Source organism: Crocodylus porosus, unplaced genomic scaffold, assembly GCF_001723895.1.
Source record: "Crocodylus porosus isolate Cpor-Errol unplaced genomic scaffold, CroPor_comp1, whole genome shotgun sequence".
NCBI lineage: Eukaryota > Metazoa > Chordata > Crocodylia > Crocodylidae > Crocodylus > Crocodylus porosus.
Window position 1 is genome coordinate 72,531,418 of NW_017728886.1, and position 23,986 is coordinate 72,555,403.

General features: G+C 42.1%; 2 protein-coding genes across 3 annotated transcripts in view; both read right to left on the reverse strand.

Moving 5' to 3' along the window:
• The window catches only part of GADL1 (glutamate decarboxylase like 1), a 127,331-nt gene extending 113,073 nt beyond the window's left edge, over positions 1 to 14,258 (reverse strand). The window contains exon 1 of one of the 2 annotated variants that reach the window (XM_019536290.1): positions 14,053 to 14,258. In XM_019536290.1, coding sequence (XP_019391835.1) covers positions 14,053 to 14,092 — 40 coding nt within the window. In that variant the 5' untranslated portion in view covers positions 14,093 to 14,258. The remainder of the gene's footprint in view (positions 1 to 14,052) is intronic. The other variant, XM_019536283.1, reaches the window with a different exon arrangement.
• A 7,999-nt stretch (positions 14,259 to 22,257) lies between these two features.
• On the reverse strand, positions 22,258 to 23,578 carry LOC109322163 (RNA-directed DNA polymerase from mobile element jockey-like; the record flags this gene model as incomplete). The annotated part of the gene is given in 2 exon segments (XM_019553133.1): positions 22,258 to 23,397; positions 23,399 to 23,578. Coding segments are annotated over 2 exon segments (1,320 nt in total), but the record flags the coding sequence as incomplete, so codon positions are not given.
• Positions 23,579 to 23,986: the final 408 nt, after the last annotated feature.

Consider the following 23,986-nt stretch of genomic DNA (forward strand, 5'->3'; position numbering starts at 1 on the left):
TATTCTGAGGCTTGCAGCAGTTTCAAGTAGTCAAAGCTTGATTGCTGTGGGTCCCCAGTAGAATATAAATGTACCCACTGACTCCTCAGATTTCTCCTGGAGAATCAGGGGGGAAAAGGACATAAGTTTGTCTAAATGGAGATCTTGCTACTGAATTTTAGAAGTAATTTGTGACACTGTAACTTCATGCAAGTACTATATTCTTTTATACTAAGTTAAAAACAAATGTTAACACCACTCTGCCAAATCAACTGAGGAAGCAGAAATTTGATAAAACAGTACTCATAAAACAATGCAAGTTAAAATGTAAAAATAAATAATTAGAGACATAGGGAACTTCAGATTTCTTCTACTGACAGCTTTTTTCCCTCTGGGAATTCACTCATTTACAATAACTTGGTTTTTTTTCTTTCCATTGTTTTAGAAACAACTTCTGAAGGAGGGTGATCTTAGCCAGAGGATAATAACTACATTTACTAATTTATCTTTGCAAACTTTCTGTAAGATAGATATGCAAGGGTTTTTCTACAAAGAGAAGTTACTGCACAGTAAACCAAATCGTGAATTTTCAGCACTAAAGTTCCTACACATTGGGCACATCTACACATGCACTTTAATATGCAGTAGTCTATTCTACTGTGCATTAAAGTGGCAGGTAAAAAACGGTGCTAATATGCTAATATACAGTACAGACCATTGTGCACTGTCACCTAAAAAGCGTGCCCTTGAGCTACTGTGCATTAGTGCAGCCTAATGCACATTTATTTAGTACCTCATAATGGAGGTACTAAATTTAATGAGCATTAGGAAAAGCATATTAATGCACATGTAGACACACCCACTGATTCACTACATAGGCATAATCAGTGCACATTAAGTACCAGGTACCTTAGCTACATTAAGCTACTTCGCTCTATTATAATGAGACACTCATAACCTCTTTAGGACAATGGAATGGGTGCTGGATCTCAGCTGGGGCCTTTGGGACCTACCGTGAATAATCAATAGCAAGCCAAGCATTGCAAATCCTATTTTTGGAATGGGACAAACAGAGGCATAGAGAGGGGATAGGACTTTCCCAGGTTCACAAAAGCAGGTCAATGTCACAGCCAGAATTAGAATTCAGGATTTCAATATTCCAACCTCATTACCCCATGATACTTACTGTCAAATATGGCTTTGTACACATAAAAAGATGTCATGTTCCCACACACCATAAACAATGATGCTGGTCTGACCAGCTTGGCACAGTCCCAGAAGTGGGGGAATCAAGATAGCATCCGTGCATCTTTTTTTATGCAGTGATGACCCTGCTATCTGATGCGTTGGTAGATAAGGTTTTTTGGCAGTACCAGTCCTAGAACCACAACATTGAGGACTGCTGAGTGGCAGTGCTCAACAGTGGCTCTCAGGACACTAGCAGCCCTCTACAGTACACAGGCATGTTCAGGAGGCAAGATACCCTAGATTAGATATCACAGTACCTTAGACCCAACTATGTCACACATGCTAGATCACCATGCACAAGGTAAGATTCAAATGGTTCAAGCCAGCTGAAATGCACCCCTTCCCCAGGCATAATATACCAGTTTCATCTCTCCTGTAGAGGCAGAATGAATAGGGGGTTTTTATTGTTCTCTTTGCTTCCCTTATACTTTGTCATCTCAGATCAGTTTCAGCACTACAGTAGATGAAAGTCAGATATGTATAATGTTCTGTTGCTTGATATATGAGGTATCAGAGCTTCAGAACACAAGAACCAGTCCTCTGTGATGGAGTAGTCTGCCTGGGGAAAAGACATTTTAGAAGATCAACAGGGTCAGTGGATCAGAAGATCAACATGGCAGAAAGCTGGCTATATACTAGTGAGACAACTTGTACAAGTGGTGAAAGGAAATGAAGCAGATGAGAGGAATACACTGGCTGGTAACATCCTGCCATTTTTTAGGGGGTAAGACTATACCTATGAGGTATCCCAATTTTGCATAGTATTAAGTACCTGAGACAGCAGTGGGTAGGGACACACAGACTTCTACAACTAGCAGAAGCATATTCTGGGAAACTCAAGTCCCTAATGGACTTATCTGGTCTCTCTTTGCAGTTTTTGCTGTGTCCCAGGTAAAACCTTTGGCTCAGCATAGACTACATTCCTGGAAATGTGATGTTACTCAAAATAAATTTGTAATCCTGAGACTGCTTTTAAAGCCGCCCTCTGCCATCCCTGCCCTTCTCTCTTATTGTTGCTTTTCCATAGTTGGCTTTTTTTTTTTTATAAGCAACAGATTTACCGAAAAAATATTTATCTACAATTTGTACCTACTCTAGGTTTTATAAGCAGGTTCGCTACTAAAAGGAAATTCATTTGAATTTAAGAGCACATATTCAAATTTTGGAACACTAAAGTTGCCTAAGCTTCATTTTAGCTATCTCTATTTTTCTCATTTGTTTGGCTCTTGCTACATTTTCAGAGGAATAGATCCTCCTTTACATTCCTTTTTAGTTTTCTATCATATCTTCTATATTATCTTCAGGCTGCGTACCCAAATTCCTTTTCCTTTGAACTGTCTTTATCACACAGACATGGGGTATTTAACCTCTGGCCTCTAGGTCAGATCTGGCCACTAGAGCCATGTCATCCAGTCCACAGCACTCTCCAGGGGTCTGGAAACTGGGCAAATCAAAGGCAACATTAATTGCCTTTCCCCTGCTGCCAAATTTCCTGATCCATGCAGAGTCCCATGGACCAGATAACGTAGCCCTGTGTGCCAAATCATGTTCCCAGATCCAGGCATATAGAACTGGGCCAGCACATGGCTGGATTCAGCTGGGACACATCAGGATCAAACTCACAGACCAGTCATACATATCCACCCTGCATAGGATCTGGTCTGGAGACCCCATGCCACTCATCTGCCCCATAAGGCCAAAACGTTGGCATCACCTATATATAATATGATTGCAATGGCTAAACAAACTTCAACAAAACCCTCCAAACAACTTGTAATAATGAACCAAATATTTGGATATTGTGAGTTAGTTAAATACAGTGTTGCCAGACTTCATTACTTTCGAGGGTGCTAAACCAAGCTGCAGAAGCGTACCTAAAGCAGGGAGCCTCAAAACCTGTTTCTGAATGAACAGAGTTACCCTTTTGCAGATGTTATAACAAGCTGGGTCAACAAAGTAAAAAAAGCAATCAACATGTCCAGCTAAACCAGAATTGAGATCAAATTAAACAGAGCAGAGCCCTGAAAAGAAACATTATACAAGAGGACTTGAAAAAGATAATCCAGATATACTATATCCTGGCTTTAGCTTTAAAATTTTAGTAGTAGCAACTGATACAACCAAATGCATTAGACATAGTTTTGCTGTAATAGATTTGTTAAATTCCTCAGATTAGTTTTAAAAGCAAAGCAGCCTTGTCAATCAAGAACATAAAAAAAGCTGAAAAGAAAAAAAAAAACACAGTGGCAAGCATGTCCCAGGGGGTCCCTGAATTTTGGGCCAGGGGTTACAGAGTCAGTAATCTAGTTTGGATGGTAGTCCCCTACCTACTAAAGTCTACACCCGTATCAGAACAGCAGTTCAGCACACGTAGACTGGTTTAAAAATAGCAGAACCTGGTCTAAGATTTGCAACCCTTTCCTTCCCCGCCCCCCCGCAAGGCAAATGTGCATGCTGTTCACTACTGATCTAAACTATGTTGCTTACATAAACTGTGCAACTTGGATCAATTCCATCTTGGGCTTTTTGAAGGTCTGTACCTAGCTTAAAGGCCCAGAAGTCCTACGTAACAGAACTGGGGCCTCATCTAGGATACTAGCAGGCATGAGACTCAGCATACAAGCTGAATAAGACAGCTTCTGTTCGAAGTTGATAATACTGCAGCCTGAACTGACTGAGATAAACCAGGAGGCACGCTTGATTTAGGTGAAGGAAGGAAAACAACGGACAGCTTTTCCTTATCCATAGAAATTAATTTTAAGAAAAAGGCACCCCTCCTTAAGAAACTATATATGGTGTCAAACAGGATATTTGCAAAGATGTTGTTCCTAAGCGAAGTGGTTCCAAATGTTACTAAAAACCAAAGTGAAGGCCTGCATGGTATTGTACACCTATGCGCTAAAGTTAGAAAGAAAAGAGATAACAAAGTTCAGCTCCAACGTTCGGAGTAGCAAGTAAGTTGCTGGCAAAGTGAGATAGCCGGTCTGAGTGTCAGGGTGGTAAACATAAATAACTAGCAGTGTAATAATAAAGCAGTTGTTCACCTAAAGCTGAAAACAAAGAACACGGAGAAGAAAATGTTTTAGTGAATAAAGAAGTTAAAGATGTTTCTGATAAAACTGCTTCAAACACTATGAATTAATTAATTCTTGTGTTAAGATTGTGGGGCCTGACACTGTTGCCACCCCCACAAAGAGCTCAGCATCATAGAGATGGATTCATACCAACTGCTGAACTTTTATCAGATTTAATGACATGCTGTCTGTACAAATGATCATTTTTCCCCTTGCTACTATGTCAACTTGAAAAAGTATTATATTATATATAAATGAATACATTGCTTTTAAAAACATAAAGGTTTTTGGTGCTTGTTCTTAACTCCTGTGTTTCACAACACAAGAATATGATATTTGATTGTATATACATTTACCGAAGAGCACACACCAACTGCAGGTGCTTCCTCAGCCTGACGAAGGGTACCCGAAAGCTTGCTAAGAAGAATGTTTCCAAATAACTGAGTTGGTATAATAAAAGATATCAGATTTATCCAAATAACCTTGTCTGCCTATGTCCTTAGACCAACATGGCTACAACCTACACCCCTATAAGATGTAAACCAGGTTTTTTCTTGTGTTTGTAGGGTAATGAACAGCTGTGACATCAATTTGTGTTAACCCTTAAGACTGTTTTTTCAACACCCAGAAATAGTTTTGCATTGCATCAAAGCACTGAGTTGATAGTTCTAAGACTCAACTAAATACATAATAAAGTTTCTTTTATTATATTCATACAAACTTTTTTAAATTAATATTTTTTCTTGAACCCTAACTTCACCTTAATTCTCCATTTAAGCTTTCTCTCCCCATTCTACAAAAAGGATTTTAATGTAAAAATTGTTTTATTTAGTGTATACACACATTGGCAACATGTAGGTCGTGCATGCAGGTGCACATTCACCCCCTCAGATTGGTGGTGCACCTCTAGAAAGGAGCACCGCCAACGCTGCTGGCAGTGCCAGCAGGTGGTTGCCACTCACCAGCCCCCCCCCCCTTGCTACCAACACCGCCGGCAGCATCTGTGTGTCACAGAAAAAATGCAGATTTTCTCCTTTAAAGGGGAAAAACACAGGAAATCAAGGTCTTCCCCTTGCACGCTGGCAGAGTTCCAGCCTGCAAGGGGCTGGGGGGAATGGGAGGAGGGTGAACACAGGCAGAGGGCACCACGTGCATGTGTGCACACACTTACACATGGCACCCAGGCAGAGTAGTGGAGAGCAATTCCTGCAGGTCCTCGCAGATAGGTCTATGAGGGGGGGCATAGGCAAGGCATTGGGGGGATGGAGGTGGATAGGCGAGGCATAGAGGGGAGATGGGGGAGGCACATGACCCCCAGATTTCTGCACTCACAGCAGGCATGGGGGCTGCAGCCTAACCAGACTGGCACAGGCAGGAGCTGCCTCCACAGCCCAGTGGGCAGGACCCAGAGCTGGAGGACAGAGGGGGATGGCAAGACTTGTTGCCACCACCACTGGGGCCCCCATGCCAGCCACGCCACCAGCAGAGCAAGGAGTAACAGACCAGAAGGGAGGCGCTACACTGCCCTCACCTCTCACCAGCAGCCACTCATGCACTAAGCTACAACTCTACCCCAGAGGGGAGGTGGGGTGGGGGGGCAGCACAGGCAGCCTGAGGGGAGTGGTGGTGGTAGCTAAGCCATGGCAGCAGGATAGAGCCACAACCCAACACACAAGCAGCTGGCAGTGAAGGAGGTGAAGGCAATGCAACTGCCCTTCCTCCCCCATCCATTAGTCTTTGCACTGCTGGTGGTGCAACAGGCATGGGTAACCAATAGCAATGGTGGCAACACGTCTTGCCACCCCACTCCACTCTCCCATGCCAGGTCCCACCTGCTGGACCACAGAGGTGGCTCCTGCCCATGCCGGTCCAACCAGGCCAAAGCCCTATGCCCTGCTGTAGGCACACAAATGGGGGGGGGTATATGGACCCCCATGATTCCCTGATGCATTCCTTATGGCATCATCTATAGTAAGGCACCCTTGCCCCACACATTGAGAGGCTGAGGCCTGGGGGCAACGTGTCAGGAGTGAGGGGCACCAGCAAGACTGGGAGGGGGATGGGTCTGCAGGTTGGGAGTGAGGGGCAGCAGCAGGGCTGGGCAGGTTGTGGCATGGGGGTGAGGCACAATGGCATATCAGGACTGCTCAGCACCACAAAGCAGCAGGAGGGACAGCCACAGCTGGACTCATATCCTGGTGTGTGAAGGGGGCAGAGGGAGCTCTGATCTACTATGTTAAAAAAATCAAAATCAAACACCAAAATATATAGGTATTTAGAATGTATTTTATTGTAATGACTGAGCCAGTAACAGGCTTCCAAACTGCTTTAAAACTATAAGTATATCAATAAAACATTATGTTTAGCTGATACCCAAGATATACATATTGTATAGTGGCATTTCATTTTTATTGCAGATTTTGAGGTCTTTAATCAGAGATGTTTGGATTTTTTTTATCAGAGAATTTTGGATTTTTAAACAGAGGTAACTGGGATCCCTACATATAAACCAAAGCATTTAACTTGTATCCATGCCATGTAATTCATGTAATTGTTTTGCATGTTTGGTTTGTTGCAACAAATACTAGGGGGGTACCAATAATGATTTTTTTGGCCAATGCTGATGGCCGATTATTAACCAGCCATATCAGCTGGTACTGATCTGATAGCTGATACACAACCCGTCAGTTTGGACAGCAGCATCCAGCTGGTAAGTAGTCTGTGGGGGAAGGATGGGATGCAGATTGAGGCCCCACAGTGAGGCAGGGAGTGGGGCAGGGGGCAGGGACTACCCATGTGGGACGGGACGGGACGGGGCGTGGGATGGAACTGTGCGTGGCTCATCTGTGTGGGCATGAGGCGTGGGGAAGCGGGGGCCAGGGGAGGCATGTACTCCTGAGATTTGTGCATGGGACAAGGGCAGGCTGCCCACTGAGGGCTCAGGGCCAGGGGGTTGTGCCAGACTCTTCCCAGCACAGGGGGTTGTAGCCCACCCTGTCCCCCACTTCCAGCACCTCTGCCGCTCACCCGCCCCGAGTGCAGGCCTGCAGCCCCCCCTACTTCTCCCACCCAGACAAGCAGACCATGGCTCCATCCCATCCCCAACTCCACCCCGGTGGAGCACCACCTGCCCCAACCCCTCCCTCACCACAGGGCCCTTGATCTGCCCTCCTCATCCCTTCCATCCCCCACAGACTTACTGGCTGGACACTGTTTTCCAAGCTGCATTCCTGGCTATGTACATGATGGCTCCATGCATGCATGTAGCATTTATCCATGACATTGTCAGCTGCACCAGCCAAAAAAAGCCAATTGCTGATAATGTCAATTTTTCTTTTATTGGTGCCCATCCAGTATGGACAAATGTATTGGTGCAACTCTAACAAACACTAATTTTATATGCATAAATATGTGTATAATTTAAATGTTGACACCACATATTTTAATATTTTATTATATAATAAATTATTCTGTTAATAATATTATAATTGTTATTGCAAGTGTAAACATTTAAAACACCATCCAAATATTAATGTATTTATACTTTTTGTTTCCTTAAAATAAAAATAAAAAGGATCATAAGTAGTTTATTAATAAAGCTATTACTTTCCTTAATGTTAAGTCATTACAGACTTGCATGTTCTTTACCAGCAGCATCAAAATCCGGGCCAAATTTAGACCTCAAGACTCCTCCTGGGCCAGATTCATTCCCACCTTCAACAGTAGGATAAGTGACACAGCAGTATGAACCATTGTGGGTTTCTGACCCTCAGGAATTAATATACCTGTCACTTACCCCTCCACTGCCACCAAGCATCCTCAGTGGACATAAGACCATGAGAAGTGCCATACTGGGTCAGAGCCAGTATTCTGTCTTTGACAGCAGCAAAAATGGATGCTACGGAGGGAGAGTACTGAACTGGATCTCTAAAGCAATCTATGCCCTTATTCAATATCATCCCTGGCATCCACCATTATTGTTTTAGAGATGCCAGAGGATATATTTCCAGCCATTCTGCTCAATAACCACTAACAGATCCAGGAGTTTATCAATTCCCTTTTCTGAACTTGACTATACTATCTCCCTCCACCGCCTCCTGTGAATCCATACACAAAATCTAGGTATGGGCCCCTTCCTCTGCTCATCCCGTTTCCAAACTCCAGGCTTTTCTAGTAGTTCCACCAGCCAGATAATACAGCTCTGTGGGTTGGTCTGGCCCACAGGCCTTACCCCCGACACCCCTAAACAACTGTTTGTTCTAAACAATTAATGGCTTTGCAAAAGTAAGAAAGAAAAACAAAAAAAGGAAACAGCTTGTAAACAACTTAGTACACAAACAGGCTGAACACTAGCTTGTATACAAACACAAGAGTGTCTGCAAAAAATAATCAAAGAAAGAATGCTGTACTTTACATTTGGACATATATCATTAGTATTAAATATCTAGGCTAACAGTTTGTTCACCAAACTTGTAAGAGATTACCAAGACTGATAATCAATGTATTATCATTCGCCTTCTAACTGTAAAGGAGAGAAAGATATAAAAATATATTCCATAATCTCTATATGTGTATTAGTAAAAGGAATAATTTTAGAACTTTAATTTCAACACAAATAGGTAATTAAGAAAAATGACACATGGCCTCCAGTAGATTTATCAATGTGCCATTGGAACCTGAGAAAATGGGAATGTCAGTTTGGTCAGTGGCAATATCTAAATAAAAATGGCTGGAAAAAAACAGAGTGTAAATTTAAGGAGAAAATGGGGAAGTCAACCAAAAAACTATTATCTAGGGAATAAAAGTTATGTGTTCATTCTTTTTTAGGTGATGCAGAGAGTCATGCCAATAGCAAGGAAAGGTGTGTTTTCATTCTCTTCAAGGTGATGCAGAGTTGTATCCATTGCAAGTAGAAACAGATTGCCTGAAGAAAATACGACCAACGTATACCAAGTAGCTAAAGTTCCTTCTAAGGATCATAAGAACAAATCCTGAAGTACAAATAACTTTATGTTTCCATATAACTCCTAGCAGTGTAGGGCCATCCTACCAGATTTTGTAACAAAGTATAATTTTCTCTAACACATGGCAAAGATTGAAATATTAAAAAAAACAAACCAAAAACCTGAAACATAACAAACAAAGACTAATGCAAACCTTGGCAGTTATTAAAAATTTTAGCTATCACAGCTAGTCAAAAAGCTCTCTGACATCTATCAGTATATATGCTATTACATGCAATAGTTATAATTCAAATGATCTGTTATGAATATAGGTGTACTAGCTGCATAAATATGTGAAATGTAAAGTAGGGAAATATATCAGGCAAGCTTGTGGTGATAAAGAAGGATACCTTGGGAGAGATGTTCAACAAGTTTTCGCTCACAACCATAGCTGGTCCAATAAAAGATATCACTAAAAAACCCTTGTTTCTTTCATGTTTCCTGAACCATCACAGATGCAACAAAGCTCCACCCTACTACAAGGTAAGCTATTCTATTGGTTAACTATCTTTACAGTTACAATGAGTTTTACTCACACTTAATCTAAAGCTTCCTTATTGCCCATTCGTTCAAATACGGACCTGTATGTTCTTCATTATATATTATACAAGGGACTTTCATGATTCCTAAAATTCACTGAACAATGTGAGAATATCCATCATAAACAGCACTGATGTGCTATACACAATAACTTGTTGGCTTTTCTAACCATTACTCCCTCAGTGCTCATGCATAAACTCCTTTAGTGCTAATAAAAGATAACTAGTGTGCACAGATGGAGGGAAAAGATAGAAAAACTATCTCAGTTTAGCTGTCCTGCAGATTCTCCATAAGCTGCTAATTCTAATGCTTTACAAACAGTTGCCTCCAACTAGCTCTGCGATTCGTGACTGAAACATAACAAAACAAAAGGGTTGGTGAAAATGTTACTTGTTGTTATTTCAATATTGTGTGTTTTCAGTGTATATTTTGGATGAATATTTAGATTTACTGTCCCAAATTTGAACCTCCAAAATGCATAGGGAAATACAAGTGTGAAAATTTTAAGTCTGTCTATGCTTTGTACTTAACATTTATAGTACATGTTGACAAAAATGTATATGCCCTTCAAAGTACACCATTTAGAATATTTAAGAAATGAGGAATTCAGATGTATAATATATACATCCTCTAAGAAGTGATAAGAACCGAGTTAATATGCAATAAGATCCCAACTCTATTAGAACGCAACAATTTTAGGTAGGTAATTGACAAATGAAGATCATATCTTGGGAAAGAAATAGTACTGATTTTGTTTCTCAAATGTCAAGTTAAACTATTCACCAAGTTTTCATTAAATGCTAAGAAAAAATTTAAATTTTAAAGCACTATAAATCTACTTATGTACAATGGTTTATTTTATGCTATCTTGGTTTCTTGCATACATATGTTTCTTTTCTCTCAATTAATTGCTATTTAACATAGGAGGTCATAACATGTCTCCCTCGTCAAATGAGCTTATCCCAGTGTCCCTTCTCAGGTCAAATTACCATAGACATCAAGCAGCCTTAATTTTCATTGCATTAATTAGGCTGCACATTACACCAGCTTCAGATGGAAGCATCCTACTTGAAATAGATGCTCTCTGACTCATCGTCCCATTCTGCTGGCAGCACTTGATACTGCATAGCTCCCCAGACATGCAGTATTCACATAAACAGGCAGCCAACAGTTCAGAAGTTAAAAGGGAGCATACTGCATGAACCGTTCTCCCTTCCCCCAGCAATTTCCAGCACTAATTCTATTTGTTCTATCTGATGAGCTACAGGAGGCTGGCATCAGACTCTGCTTAACAGACAGCCTTTAGGCCCCATGAGGGAGAACTTCAGCTTTTTTTTTTTTTTCTTTTAGATAAAGCATATAATTCTCCAAACTTTTTCCTTGCCAAGTGTACTTGGAAAAAAAAGCACCAATGACAACCACTGCCAAAGACTGAAAGACATATACAGCTGGGCTCCACTTGTGCTGCTGAGAGGTACCTGTGAATCTGCTACCAATAGCCATGTACCAGGTTTCTTTTTGCTGTGATAGCTATATAAAGCTGTAAGTCAAGAAGCATCCCAAAGAATTATCACCACTCCCTAAGTGGAACCACAGTAGTCAGTGAGAGGACTGTATCTGTTAGGAGTATACCCCACAACTGCATCTCTGTAACCTCTTCCATTCTACTAGCCAGTGTCAGAATGCAAAATAAGGAACATCCTACTCCTGCACTGGGAAAGAGTCTGGTAGCAATTGCATCCCACCTCCCACAGACCAGCTATAAGTATGAAGAGCTTGTCCTGGAAGGGAACATGAAGCCCTGTTACAAGGCTGCAGACAGAGGAGAACTGCTTGTGCATTAGCCCATGAAGATCTGCTTTACAAATCCAATCTAAAAGTCAGCAGGAGAGATCTTCAGTAGTCAAGGAAGACTTCCCCACCTCAAGAACTGCAGAGGAGCTGTTCCCCAACTGTTCATCATACTGCAGGGGGAATATACTCCCCACTTAACTAACAGCCCTACCACCTGAGTCCACAGGACAACATGCCTGCGACTGCTGTCATCAGCAGTCATCAAGTAACCAAATTTCCATCTCCCCTGTTGCTAGGTAAAAGCATCTGTCAGAGAAACCAGTGAAAGGACACTCTGTGAAATACTGAGCAGAGGAAAACATAGTAAGTCGAAGTGGTTTTAGGCTAGATAATGAAAGGACTAAGTTATTTGTGGGGGGAAGAAAGAATAAGGAAGTTATAGATGCTTTTGTGAGCAAAGAAGTGGGAGAACAGAATGGAAGGACTTGAAAAGCAACAATACGTACATGGTGGCTGAGGCAAATCATTTCTGAGGGAGCTCCTTATTAAAAGTGTTGACATTATGCTTTTGACTACATTTGAAACCAAGCATCACTGTACAGCAGAAGTGAACATTAAGGACTTTTGTGTGTGTACTGGAATAAAGCAGAGGCATTTTAGTAGAAGACTTTGAAATTTAGCCTTGGCAAAGAAAATTAAAATGAACTGTGTTTGAGAAAAAAACACTTTTTGAAGCTGTTCAGTCCTCTCTAGGTGTGCCTCATACAACTAAATAGCTTGAATCATGATGGACACTACAACATATTTTTACTACACACAAACTATGTCGTAAAGGTCCATTAAGCATATCTGGCACAGGGCAAATTAAATCAAAAACATAAAGCATGATTCTTAAATAATAAGTACCCGGCACTTTCATCTTTTAAAAAAATGCTTTTATTATTATGTTGTTGTCTTGAAAATTGCCCACAAAAGAGATGCTGAAGATTCAAACACCTAAACAATGTAAAAATTGGATGATCTGAAAAGTGGCAGCTAGAACACAGGTTCTTAATATGGGAACCACAACCAGTTGCAGGATTGTTAGCCACGCTTCATATATGACTAGAAGGCAGCAGGAAATCCAAGACCATTTTAACAGGAGACTATCTGCTGGAAAAAAAGTCAAATAACACTTATCTGGAATATCCTTCTTGAGCTTGTGGGAAGCACTTCTTTAAAAAAAAATATGCCCAGACTAGCAACAGAGCAAAGTGCACATTTCTAACTTGTGCAAGTTAATAATACAGCAAGAAACCTAAAGGATAAATGTGCCACACTATACTGTCTTTCCAGATCTCTTTTCACCTGTCATTAAAGGTTTTCTTTTTAAGATTGAAATAACTGGCCTTTCCTTTTCTGAACATCTATGAAGTTACAGGTGAAACCTTTTGCTTTTTCATTACCTAATAAATTTAATGTCTTCCCCCCCTGTCTTTTTTTCCATTTCATTTACAATGGTGTTTACATTCACTCTAAAACCATTTTATTTTTCCTTGCTTTAAAGCACCACCATATTTCTCTACAGATTTGAGGTTGTTTCTCTCCCTCACAGCATTTGAGGTAATGAACAGGCTGCAAGGGCAGCCTGGCTTCAGAAATGGTTTGAAGCACTTCTAACCTGTACAGGTGATTTGGAGGCATGACTGAAGCGCATATATATATATATGTATGTATGTATGCATGCCTGTACAAGCGTTTCTATATGTGAGTGTGTGCTTACATACACACACACACATCAGTGTGTGTGTGTGTGTGTGTGTGTGTGTGTGTGTGTATCTACAGCTATAGATATCTAGATCTATAGCTGTATAGATGTATATACACGTGTACATATATCTATGTCTAGAGGACTATATTTAGATCTATAGCTATATATGCATGCATGTTCATACATATACATATATCTATAGGTTATTTATGTATATATATGCGCATGTGTACATACATATAGATCTATAGATACATCTGTAGATATAGGTGTATGTGTGTAGGTATATAAAAGGGGTTATTTCTATTCAAGCATGGTGTCCTTTAGGAGCTCCATGAATGGCTGGGGCGGTTCCTGAAACAGGAGAAGTACATCAAGAAGAGAGAAAGTCCTTAGAAGTTGCCCAGTCCCGTCCCCCCCCCACTCCCGCAGTGGAGACATCCCAACAAGGCCCAGGCAGGCAGGCCCGGAGGGCAGCGGCGGGAGCGCGGGCGGAGAAGCAGCGCAGCCAGGGGAAGAGAAGGGGCCGTGAAGCCTTCGCAGCGCACGGGGCCGGGAAGCCCTCCCGCCCCCCATCCTGGTGCAAGCTCCCCCAGGAGCCCAGAGGAGGCGGCCGCCCCGCGCCGCAGGAGAGAGAGAAGCGGCGAGGCCAGGTGGCTTTTACCCTCCATGTCGCCTTCGCAGTGAGCGCTGCCGCCGCTCATGGTGCCCCGAGTCCGGCCCGCGCTGGTCCCGGCCGCAGGCGCCGCGTCGCGCCGCGCCTCGCCCCGCACAAAGGGCTGCAGGTGAAGCCGAGCCTTGGCTCCTCTGTGCGCTCAGTCCCCGCCCCGGCTCAGGAGGCTCCTCCAGCTGCTGCAGCTCCTCAGCCGCCAGCCCGGAGCCGCCTATTAATACCGCCCGCGCGGCTGGCCCGCTGCCAGGCCCGGCTCCCGGCGCAGCCCCGGACACGCGGGTCAGGCAGCGCTCAGGGCGGTTCTCCAGCCTCCAACTCCCTCAGGCAAGGGGGCATGGCCGGGGGGCAGGCAGTCTCTCTCGCATACGCACACACGTTATTTCCACACGCACACCCCCATCTTAACGTTTTCCACACACACACACAGAGTGTTATTTTCACACACACACTCACCCCCCACGTTATTTCCACACACCCCCCATGTTAACATATTCCACACACACTCACACCTTGTGTTATTTTCACTTCACACAGTCTCACATGCACACACTAACTCCCCCCCTGTTATTTCCACACACACCCATATTAACACACACTCAGGGTATTTCCACACATGCACACACCCATGTTAACATTTTCCACGCACTCATCCCGTGTTATTTTCTCACACACTCGTGCAGACATGCACACTCACACCCCCACATTATTTCCACACACACACCCATGTTAACATTTTCCACACACACTCACACCCCATGTTATTTTCACACGTGCACCCGTGTTATTTCCATGCATGGTAGCTGACTTGGTACCCAAAAACCATGGGCACATGATACAGGAAGAAACAAAGGGGGATCTTCCAGAGAAAAAGAGCTGGCAACCTGCACATAAGCATGCACCCAGCAAAATCCAGAGGAGAAGAGCTTGCCTTTAAATCCACCTCAAACAAAGGAAGCTCTCCTTCTTCTCTGAGATTGTAAATGCCACAGAAAAACACTGTGCCGCAAAATCCTTCAATATAAAAAGGAGTTATTCACCAAAAAAAAAAAAAGAAAGGAAATATTCCTAAATGAAGGCAGCTCCCTCCTCCAAATGATGGAGAATCCCTTAAGTTTGAATGCAGGAAGAAAAGGACAAGATAAATAGATCTGGCTAGCCAGATCTCATAGGCTAGTTTTCTACCTGAAGCTAAGTAGGGTCAGATTGCTCTGTGATGAGCACAGAGAAAATCTACAGTAATAATAATTTCACGTAAATCAGTGATATTACACTAACATGAAGCAAATTAGGAAAATCCAGATTTTGGAGGTATTAATACCAGGCTCAATGTTGGGTAGAAGTTTGGTTTTGTGGACAAGAGTCTGCTACAATTTGTGACAATGTTGAGTTATCAAAAAAATAGCCAGGAGAATTTCCACACAATAGGGTTTTGGGGTTTTGTTTTTTTTAAATACCTTAATCATTAAGCCAAAAGGCTTCCACTGAAATGAGTGAGGTTTGGTGGAACTGGGCATAGGTTCCCATCAAGTAGGCATTTGTAGTAGAGTCAGAGAAATGCAAATATGCACTGAGGGCTGCAAACTAAAAAAAAGCCATGCCATGCCTAGCCATTAGCATTTATTTTAAGGCCTCTGAGCAAATTGTGTCTGACCTCCTTAATCTAGTTATTTTCAGGCCACTGACCCTATTCTACCCTTTGTGTGGCTTCTGTAAAGTCTAACCTAATCCTTTTATTCCCCAAGAATTATTACTTTTTCAGAAAATAATATCAAGCTGTCTCCACACTACAGTTGATAAGTAAAAGGCATCAGGGAAAATTCATGCCTACAAGTGCTAAAGACAATAAGAAGTTTTAAGTACATTATGGGTGTGTCTACATGTTGCCATATGACAACATTGCTACAGCACCATGCTTTAATACTTCCTTATGGAAGTATTAAAACATGGCACAGTATTAGTGGTTACTGCACCATGCACATGGTGCATGGTTAGATTTTGCCACTATGTTGCCATAGCAGTGTGCTATGGGGTGGGGGAGCAAGCCGTTATGGCAACTTAGCTGGCGATCTTGTGTAGATCCATGTGATCGCTACATAGGGCTATGTGTAGATGCACCCTGTGAGTACAAACAAAAAAGAAAACCTAATAGTCAATTAAGTTTTGGACCAGGAGAAGTGCTTTTACTTCTTTATTTAGCTTTGGTAAAATTTTGCAACATACAATTTGTATTATGTTATACAATACAATTATATGATGAATGTGGCTATTCTTATGAAAGATAATACAGAAAACTTTCTTGGTAAGTATGAAAATGTTGGATTTTCAATGATACTTTTTCAATGAAATTGCAAAACACAAGCTATGTTAGTTACTACTTTTCATTCTTCACTACACTAAGCTGGCAAGATTTCTGTTTGGCTGAGTCACAGAACAGCTGTGAAGAGCTTAGGGAGGTGCCGGGGGAAGGGGTAGCAGCATGAATCAATGTTAAAAAGATGGAACTCCAGATTTGGCTCATGTCATAATTAGACTGCAACCCCTGAAGACTTGAATTTATTCTATATGCAATATTGCACTAGTAAATATACAATGGTTTTAAATATTTATATATTTCTTCTTAACTTGTGCATTAATGGATTGGGTTACTGCCACTGAAGCTATGATCCCCCATAATGAGATCAGGTATGCAATGGGGACTGACAGGCTTGACACTGACAGGCAATACCTGACTCTGAAAGCAGCCAGTACTACACAACTGAATGTTACCAAGCAAACTAAGAGCTACATTTAAACAATACTAAGGATTTAACATTTCTTTTAATCGGCATATTTGTCATACTGTGAACCAGCATCTTCTCTTTCCTATTTACAATGTTGAAGGAGTTCCTCATTGTTTCTTTTCTGCATTCTTCACAGAACTTTTGCTAATTCATTTAGATTATATATTCTTTGGGTAGGACACTTCCCATAAAGAAAGAGAAAGAAAAAGAATTTTTTAAGTTCTACTATCCCAAGCCTTGAGTCAGAAAGCAACATTTTCCCAAAGAGTTTGCGTGTCACAATTTTGAGATACACAAGTTGAGACATCTTACATAGTTCTGTTTTAAGAATGCACTGAGACACTGAATATTAGGCTCCTTTAAGGTGTCTCAAAATTTGAGGCATTCAAAATCACTAGACATTTCTAGAATTCTTGCCTAGAGACCTTCCACTGTGTGGTCCAAGATCCTTCTCTATTTTTTCTTCAAGAACAAATACAGACGTAATTTTTTTAAATGTGGAAGATTCCCAGCTCCAAATGAAACAAAAGAAAGCTGCAGGATCTCAGCCCTTATGAAAATCAGATTCTACATGATTAACAATGAAAGTGTCATGGCACTTCCTCAGCTAGCAGCCATGATAGCCTCTACTGAATTAAGGCATTAACAGACTGGAGCAGGTAACTGAGAAGGAGAAGAAAGAGCTCAAGCAGGTTGAAGGGCATCATTATCTTTTTGATGCCAAGAGGAATAATATTGGCTCCTAGAGGCCATCTAAAGGTGAAGGCTGCTCACTGTACAAAGTAAAAAGAAGAGGTTAGGCTATCAAATTGCTCTCTAGCATCTGATGCCTTGAAAAGAACAATATTACAAGATTAACTGGATGGACAAACACATTGTTCAGAACATCGTAAGTTCAAAACCAGAAAAATTTCCATGTGCAGCTCAAAGCTTAAGGCATCAACACAGACCACAACGCAGCAGGTGCTAAGGTTTGAAATCAGGCAGTTAAATCTGGTTTCAGTGGCATATTAAATATAAATCTAATGACATTTTTACTCTCCCTTTAAGAAAAAACTAAGAAAACCAAAGCGAAGACAGACATTACTTACCTTGATGGATTCATTTTAATGGTTTTCTGTAGTGAGGAAAATTTCAGCTTAACTTTTGTTGGTTCAAGTGAATCATGACAATTAAGAGTTATTCCAATTGTTATTCCTATAATCAGCAAAAGGAACTGTGCAAGATTATCAAATGTATAGAATTCAATAACAGAAAAAGCATCCTGGGGCTCTAATATTGGGATTCTGATATGATCTTCAAATCATGTTCTTAACTAATTGATACCCCAGGTTCTCCTCAACTCAGGAATGACAAATCAAATACCAAGGTCTTGTGTCTCATAGGAGATGCTCAGAATTTCCAGGATTTTGCTAAGTATCAGCATATATTTGACCCATTATATTTCAGTCTTACAGATTTCCTAGATAGAAATGCTGTCTGGCAAAAATTCTAATGATAAAAGAAAATTCATAAATCTCATAATCCAGGTTGGTGATGTCCCTTCCTCTTTACAATCTTACAGAGATTAGGCCATCCCCATAAATTAAAATATAAGAATCACCCAATTTCAGCAAGCTTCTTCAGGCCATTGAAACTATAGAAGATAGGCAATGGAAGAAGAATCAAGAAGAAAACCAAGTCCATGTATTATATCAAATAAATGAATACATTTTGAATTACTGGGCTATAATGTCTCTCAGGATCCTGTTCACTGCAAAAAATAACTGATTCTCTCTAATGGTTTATAGTATTACAAAAATCCTTTGAAAGTCGTGTTTTATTGTGCCCGTTCTATTGTATACTACTCAGAGAAGCCTGGAAAAATGGCTAATAAAGTGTATGAGTTTACATCCTTATTATTGTGTCTTATCCTGAAGTTATTATAAACAAAAAAATACACCAAGAACATAGAAAAAAAGTCCCTTTTTTTCTTTTGGAATGTATATAATTTTAAAATTCAAACTCAGCTGGAGAAAGAGGTATCAAGAGAAACAAAAACCTGGAGGATGGTTGGAAGAGGTTAAAAAAAAGAGCATGAAGTATGTCTGTTGCTGCAGTCACAGCGGCTCATGTAGAAAAATTAAAATAGCTTTAAATTAACTTGTTCAGGTATTGATTACAGCATAGCCACAAAAGCATAAATCTCAGTACAGATTGCAAAACCTGCTCAGGAAACTGGGCAAATATTTGGGTGGTTAGTCTTGCCTTTTCTTAGTGTCACCACAGCTAGCTTCTTAACCTACTTCAGGTATGTCTACATGACCTGCAGGCACAGAGAGGGAGAAGACACTATTCCAGGAGGAAGAAGGTTTGTTTCAAGGCCAATGCATTACTGCATATTAGGAGAGTGTGAAGTGAGCCATATTCAATTTGGATTCAGATTCGGCCCAATTCAAGGGACAGTGATTCAATTCTGATTTGGATCACTGTCCCAATTAAGTCTGGCCAAATCCAAATCTGAAGATTCAATTCTGATTTGGAGAATCAGTGATTCGGCCATAGACACAGCTTTATATGTTTTTTCTACATACCTTGAAGGTACCAGGCGCAGCTCATGAACACTGAGATGGTGGGGCAGATGTGCGCGGGGGGCCTCTGTGTACTCCAGACCCAGGAGGCACCAGCTGCCGAGCTGGGGGGAGGGGGTGTCCCCCACGCACTCCACAGCGGACCCGGAAGTAACCCTGGGGACCTCCCCCCGCGCTCCCATGGGATGCTCCATCTGCCCCACCATCTAAGTATTTATGAGCCACCTGCTACCTTGAGATATGTAAAAAAAAACATAAAGCTGTGTCTATGGCCAAATAGTCAAATCTCTCTGAATTGAATCAGAGACTTCCAATTCAATTCAGAGAGATTAACGGGTATCCTGATTTGATTTGGATTCGGAGATTTGACTGCCAAAGCAGGCCGAATCTCCTCCAAATCGAATCAGCGACCAAAGCTTCACAAAGCCCTACTGCAGATGATTTCCTCAACATTTATATCAGTATCATGGAATTTTATCTTCAAGCTCTGTATAGAGTCAGCCTATGATTTTATTTTAAGTCCTGCCATACTTGCTGATTTGCTTAAAGCCTCCATTCCAGGAGACAAGTGATTATACAAGACTCTTCTTTCACTCACAAAGGAGAGTACCATATTTACTTGAATCCAAGATGAGGTTTTTTTTCCTCCCCAGTGAGGACTGGCGGGGGGGAGGAACCTCATCTTGGATTCAAGTACCAGCCCAGGGTGGGCAGCTGCTGTAGCCCCAGCTCTGGATCAAGAGACAAAACCAGAACTGCAGCAGCCATCAGCCCTGGGCCAGGGTGGCTTGCGCAGTGGGAGAGGGGACACATGGCAAGGCTGAGCAGGCAGGAGTTTACACAGTTCGGGAGAGGTTGCACAGAGGAGACCCTGTGGTAGGGTGTGGCATATGGAGCCATGATGTGTAGCTTGAGGAGACTGTGCAGCCTGCCCCCGTGGCTCCTTGCTCCTTCTCCCCACCTCTACCACTTACCTTCAGATATGACTCCAGCCCTGACCACAACCTGGCCAGGTCCATAGCTGCTGCCACTGCTTCTGCTTGGGCAAGCTAGACTGAGGATACAGCTGCTGACTGTCTGAGACCACAGCCAGAGCCACTGCAGAAGGTAAGCAGTTGGGCAGGAGGAGAACAGGGAGGTGGCAGGGGGGAAGTCCCCAGAAACAGGCAGCAGCAGCAGGGCAGACCCAGACGGGGTGGGCAAGTGGCATGCAGGGCAGGCACTGGAAGGAGCAGGTGACATGGGGGACATGCGGAAGCAGGTAGGCACAGGGTTCTATCCACTTGTAGGAGGGAGTAATATTAAGTCTGCCCTCTAACAATTAGACTCTAAATGTGGAAAATGATAACAAACATAATTTTTCATGTTTACATTATAATTATTGGGGGTCATCTTAAATTCAAAGTCATCTTGGATTTTGGTAAACACAATAATTTTCTAACCCTCAAGCCTGCAAGAAAAAGCTTGAAAGTATGGCCCACATTCACCTTACAGCCTCAAAACCCAAAAGGTAAATCAAAAGTACAGCATTCTAATTTTTAAGTTAATCTTATGATTTTGAGCAGTTGAGTTGATAATACTACATTGTCCTCATATTGTCATATCACCAGAACTCTACTTTTGTACCAACTGATTAAGGGAAGATGTAGTCATTTATTTTTCTGAGTGTGTTACATAGGAGACTAGAAAACAGAATCATAATTATAGTCTGATGTATGAATTTTACTAAGCCCAAAATCAAAATAATAAAAAATAAGGTTTAATTCATGACTGTCAGCTAGATCAGCATAAACAAAACAATAATTAGACTCTCCTATGATAGCTTAGGTCCAAAAATTATCGTGGAGATTTTTTAATCAGGCTTTCATAAATATTCTCTAGAGGAGAAACTCAATCCGCTGGGGGAAGGAGGAGTACCTGTGTGTGGAATCTTGCCATTCGAACTGTACTGCATATTTTAGCATTTAAAAGGATGTTTAAGAAAGGTGTGTTTGGTTGCTTATCCCCATCAAGTAACTTCCATGTTTCTTACAGTAAATTTAAAGTTTCCAGTGGCTACCCATAAGAATAAGGACCAGCAAAAAAATTGTAAGGCCTGTTGTGAACCTCTTACAGATTTTAAAAAACAAAAAAAACAAAAACAAAACCCTGATACTTATAAGCCATAATTTGTAAAAGTTTAATGGTGCTCATAGAATAGGGATGTATGTCCTTTCTAACTTGCATTTAATAGAATGTAATATGACCCTAACATATGCACTTCAGCAGATCTAATGGTCCATTGAATATAGGGCATTAGGTAAAAACAGTAAGAATCATAGAAAATTAGGGTTGGAAGGGACCTCTGGAAGTCATCTAGTCCAACCCCCTGCTCAAAGCAGGACCATCCCCAAGCAGATCATCCCAGACAAAGCTTTGTCTAGCTGGGTCTTGAAAACCTCCAAGGATGGAGATTGCACCACCTCCCAAGGTAATCTGTTTCAGTGTTTTACTACACTCCTAGTGAGAAAATTCTTCCTAATATCTAACCTAAACTTCCCTTATTGCAACCTGAGACTATTGCTTCTTCTGTCATCTGCCACCACTGCGAACAGTCTAGCATCATCTTCTTTGGAACCACCCCTTCAGGTAGTTGAAGGCTGCTATTAAATCCCCCCTCAGTCTTCTCTTTCTAGACTAAATAAGCCTAGTTCCCTCAGCCTCTCCTCAGAAATCAGGTGCCCCAGCCCCCTCACTATTTTTGTTGCTTTCCACTGGACTGTCTCCAGTTTGTCCACATCCTTTCTGTAGTGGGAGGCCCAAAACTGAACACAGTACTCCAGATGTGGCCTCACCCATGCTGAATAGAAGGGAATAATCACTTCCCTTGACCTACTGGCAACACGCCTACCAATGCAACCCAGTATACTGTTAGCCTTATTGGCAACAAGGGCACGTTGCTGGCTCATATTCAGTTTATTATCCACTGTAACCCCCAGGTCCTTTCCTGCAGAGCTGCTGCCCAGCCAGTCAGTCCCCAGACTGTACTGGTGCATCGGACTGTTCCATCCCAAGTGCAGGACTTTGCACGTGTCCTTGTTGAACCTCATGAGATTCCTTTTGGCCCAATCCTCCAACTTGTCTAGGTCACTCTGAATCCTGGCCCTACTCTCCAGTATATCTACTACTCCCCACAGCTTGGTGTCATCTGCAAACTTGCTGAGAGTGTACTCTATACCACCTTCCAGGTTATTGACAAAGACATTGAACAAATCTGGCCCTATCACCAACCCCTGGGGCACTCCACTTGATACCAGCTGCCAACTAGACATCAAGCCATTGATTACTACTCTCTGAGCCCGATGCTCCAGCCAGTTTTCTATTCCCCTTGTAGTCCATTCATCCAGCCCATACTTCTTTAGCTTGCCTGAGAGAATGTCGTAGGAGACCATATCAAAAGCCTTGCTAAAAACAAGGTACACCACATCCACTGGTCTCCCCGCATCCACAGAGCCAGTCATCTCATCACAGAAGGCAATCAGGTTGGTGAGGCATGACTTGACCCTGGTGAATCCATGCTGACTGTTCCTAATCACCTTTTCCTCCTCCTCCAAGTGCCTCAAAATGGATTCCTTGAAGATCTGCTCCATGATGTGAGGTGATGATCCTAAGGTGAGGCTGACTGGCCTGTAGTTCCCTGGATCCTCCTTTTTCCCTTTTCTAAATATGGGCACTAGGTTTGTCCTCTTCCAATCATCCAGGACTTCTTCTGATCACCATGAGTTTTCAAAGATGATAGCCAGTGGCTCTGCAATCACATCAGCCAACTTTGTCAGCACCCTTAGGTGTATCCCATCTGGCCCCATGCTTTTATACATATCCAACTTTTCTGAATAGAAAACCCTAACCCTAACCTGTTCTGTCACTACTAAGGGCTGCTTACCTCTGCCCCAAACTGTGCTGACATGTGCAGTAGTCTGGGAGCTGACCTTGTCTGTGCAGACTGAGGGAAAAAAAGGCGTTGAGCACTTCAGCCTTTTCTGCATCCCCTGTCACAAGGTGACCTCCCCCATTCAGTAAGGGACCCACACTTTCCCTGATCCTCCTCCTGCTTTTGATATACTTGTAGAAACCCTTGTTACCCTTCATATCCCTTGCTAGCTGCAACTCCAACTGCACTTTGGCTTTCCTGACTTCATCCCTGCATGCCCGAGCAGTGCTCTTATACTCCTCCCTAGTTGTTTGTTCAAGTTTCTATTTCTTATAAGCTTCCTTTTTGGGATTTAATTTACTGAAGAGTTCTCTGCTAAGCCAAGCTGGTCTTCTCCCATTCTTGCTAGTTCTTCTGCACATTGGGATGGTTTGCTCCTGCACTCTCGGTAAAGCTTCTTTAATATACAGCCAGCTCTTCTGGACTCCACTCTTCATCAGTCTGGCTTCTCAGCAGATCCTGCCCATGTGTTCCCTGAGTGAGTCAAAGTTTGCTTTTCTAAAGTTCAGGGTCCTTATTCTGCTGCTCCCCATCCTTCCTTTCCTCAGGAACATGAACTCAATCATCTTATGGTCACTGCTGTGCAAGTTGCCATCCACTACTAT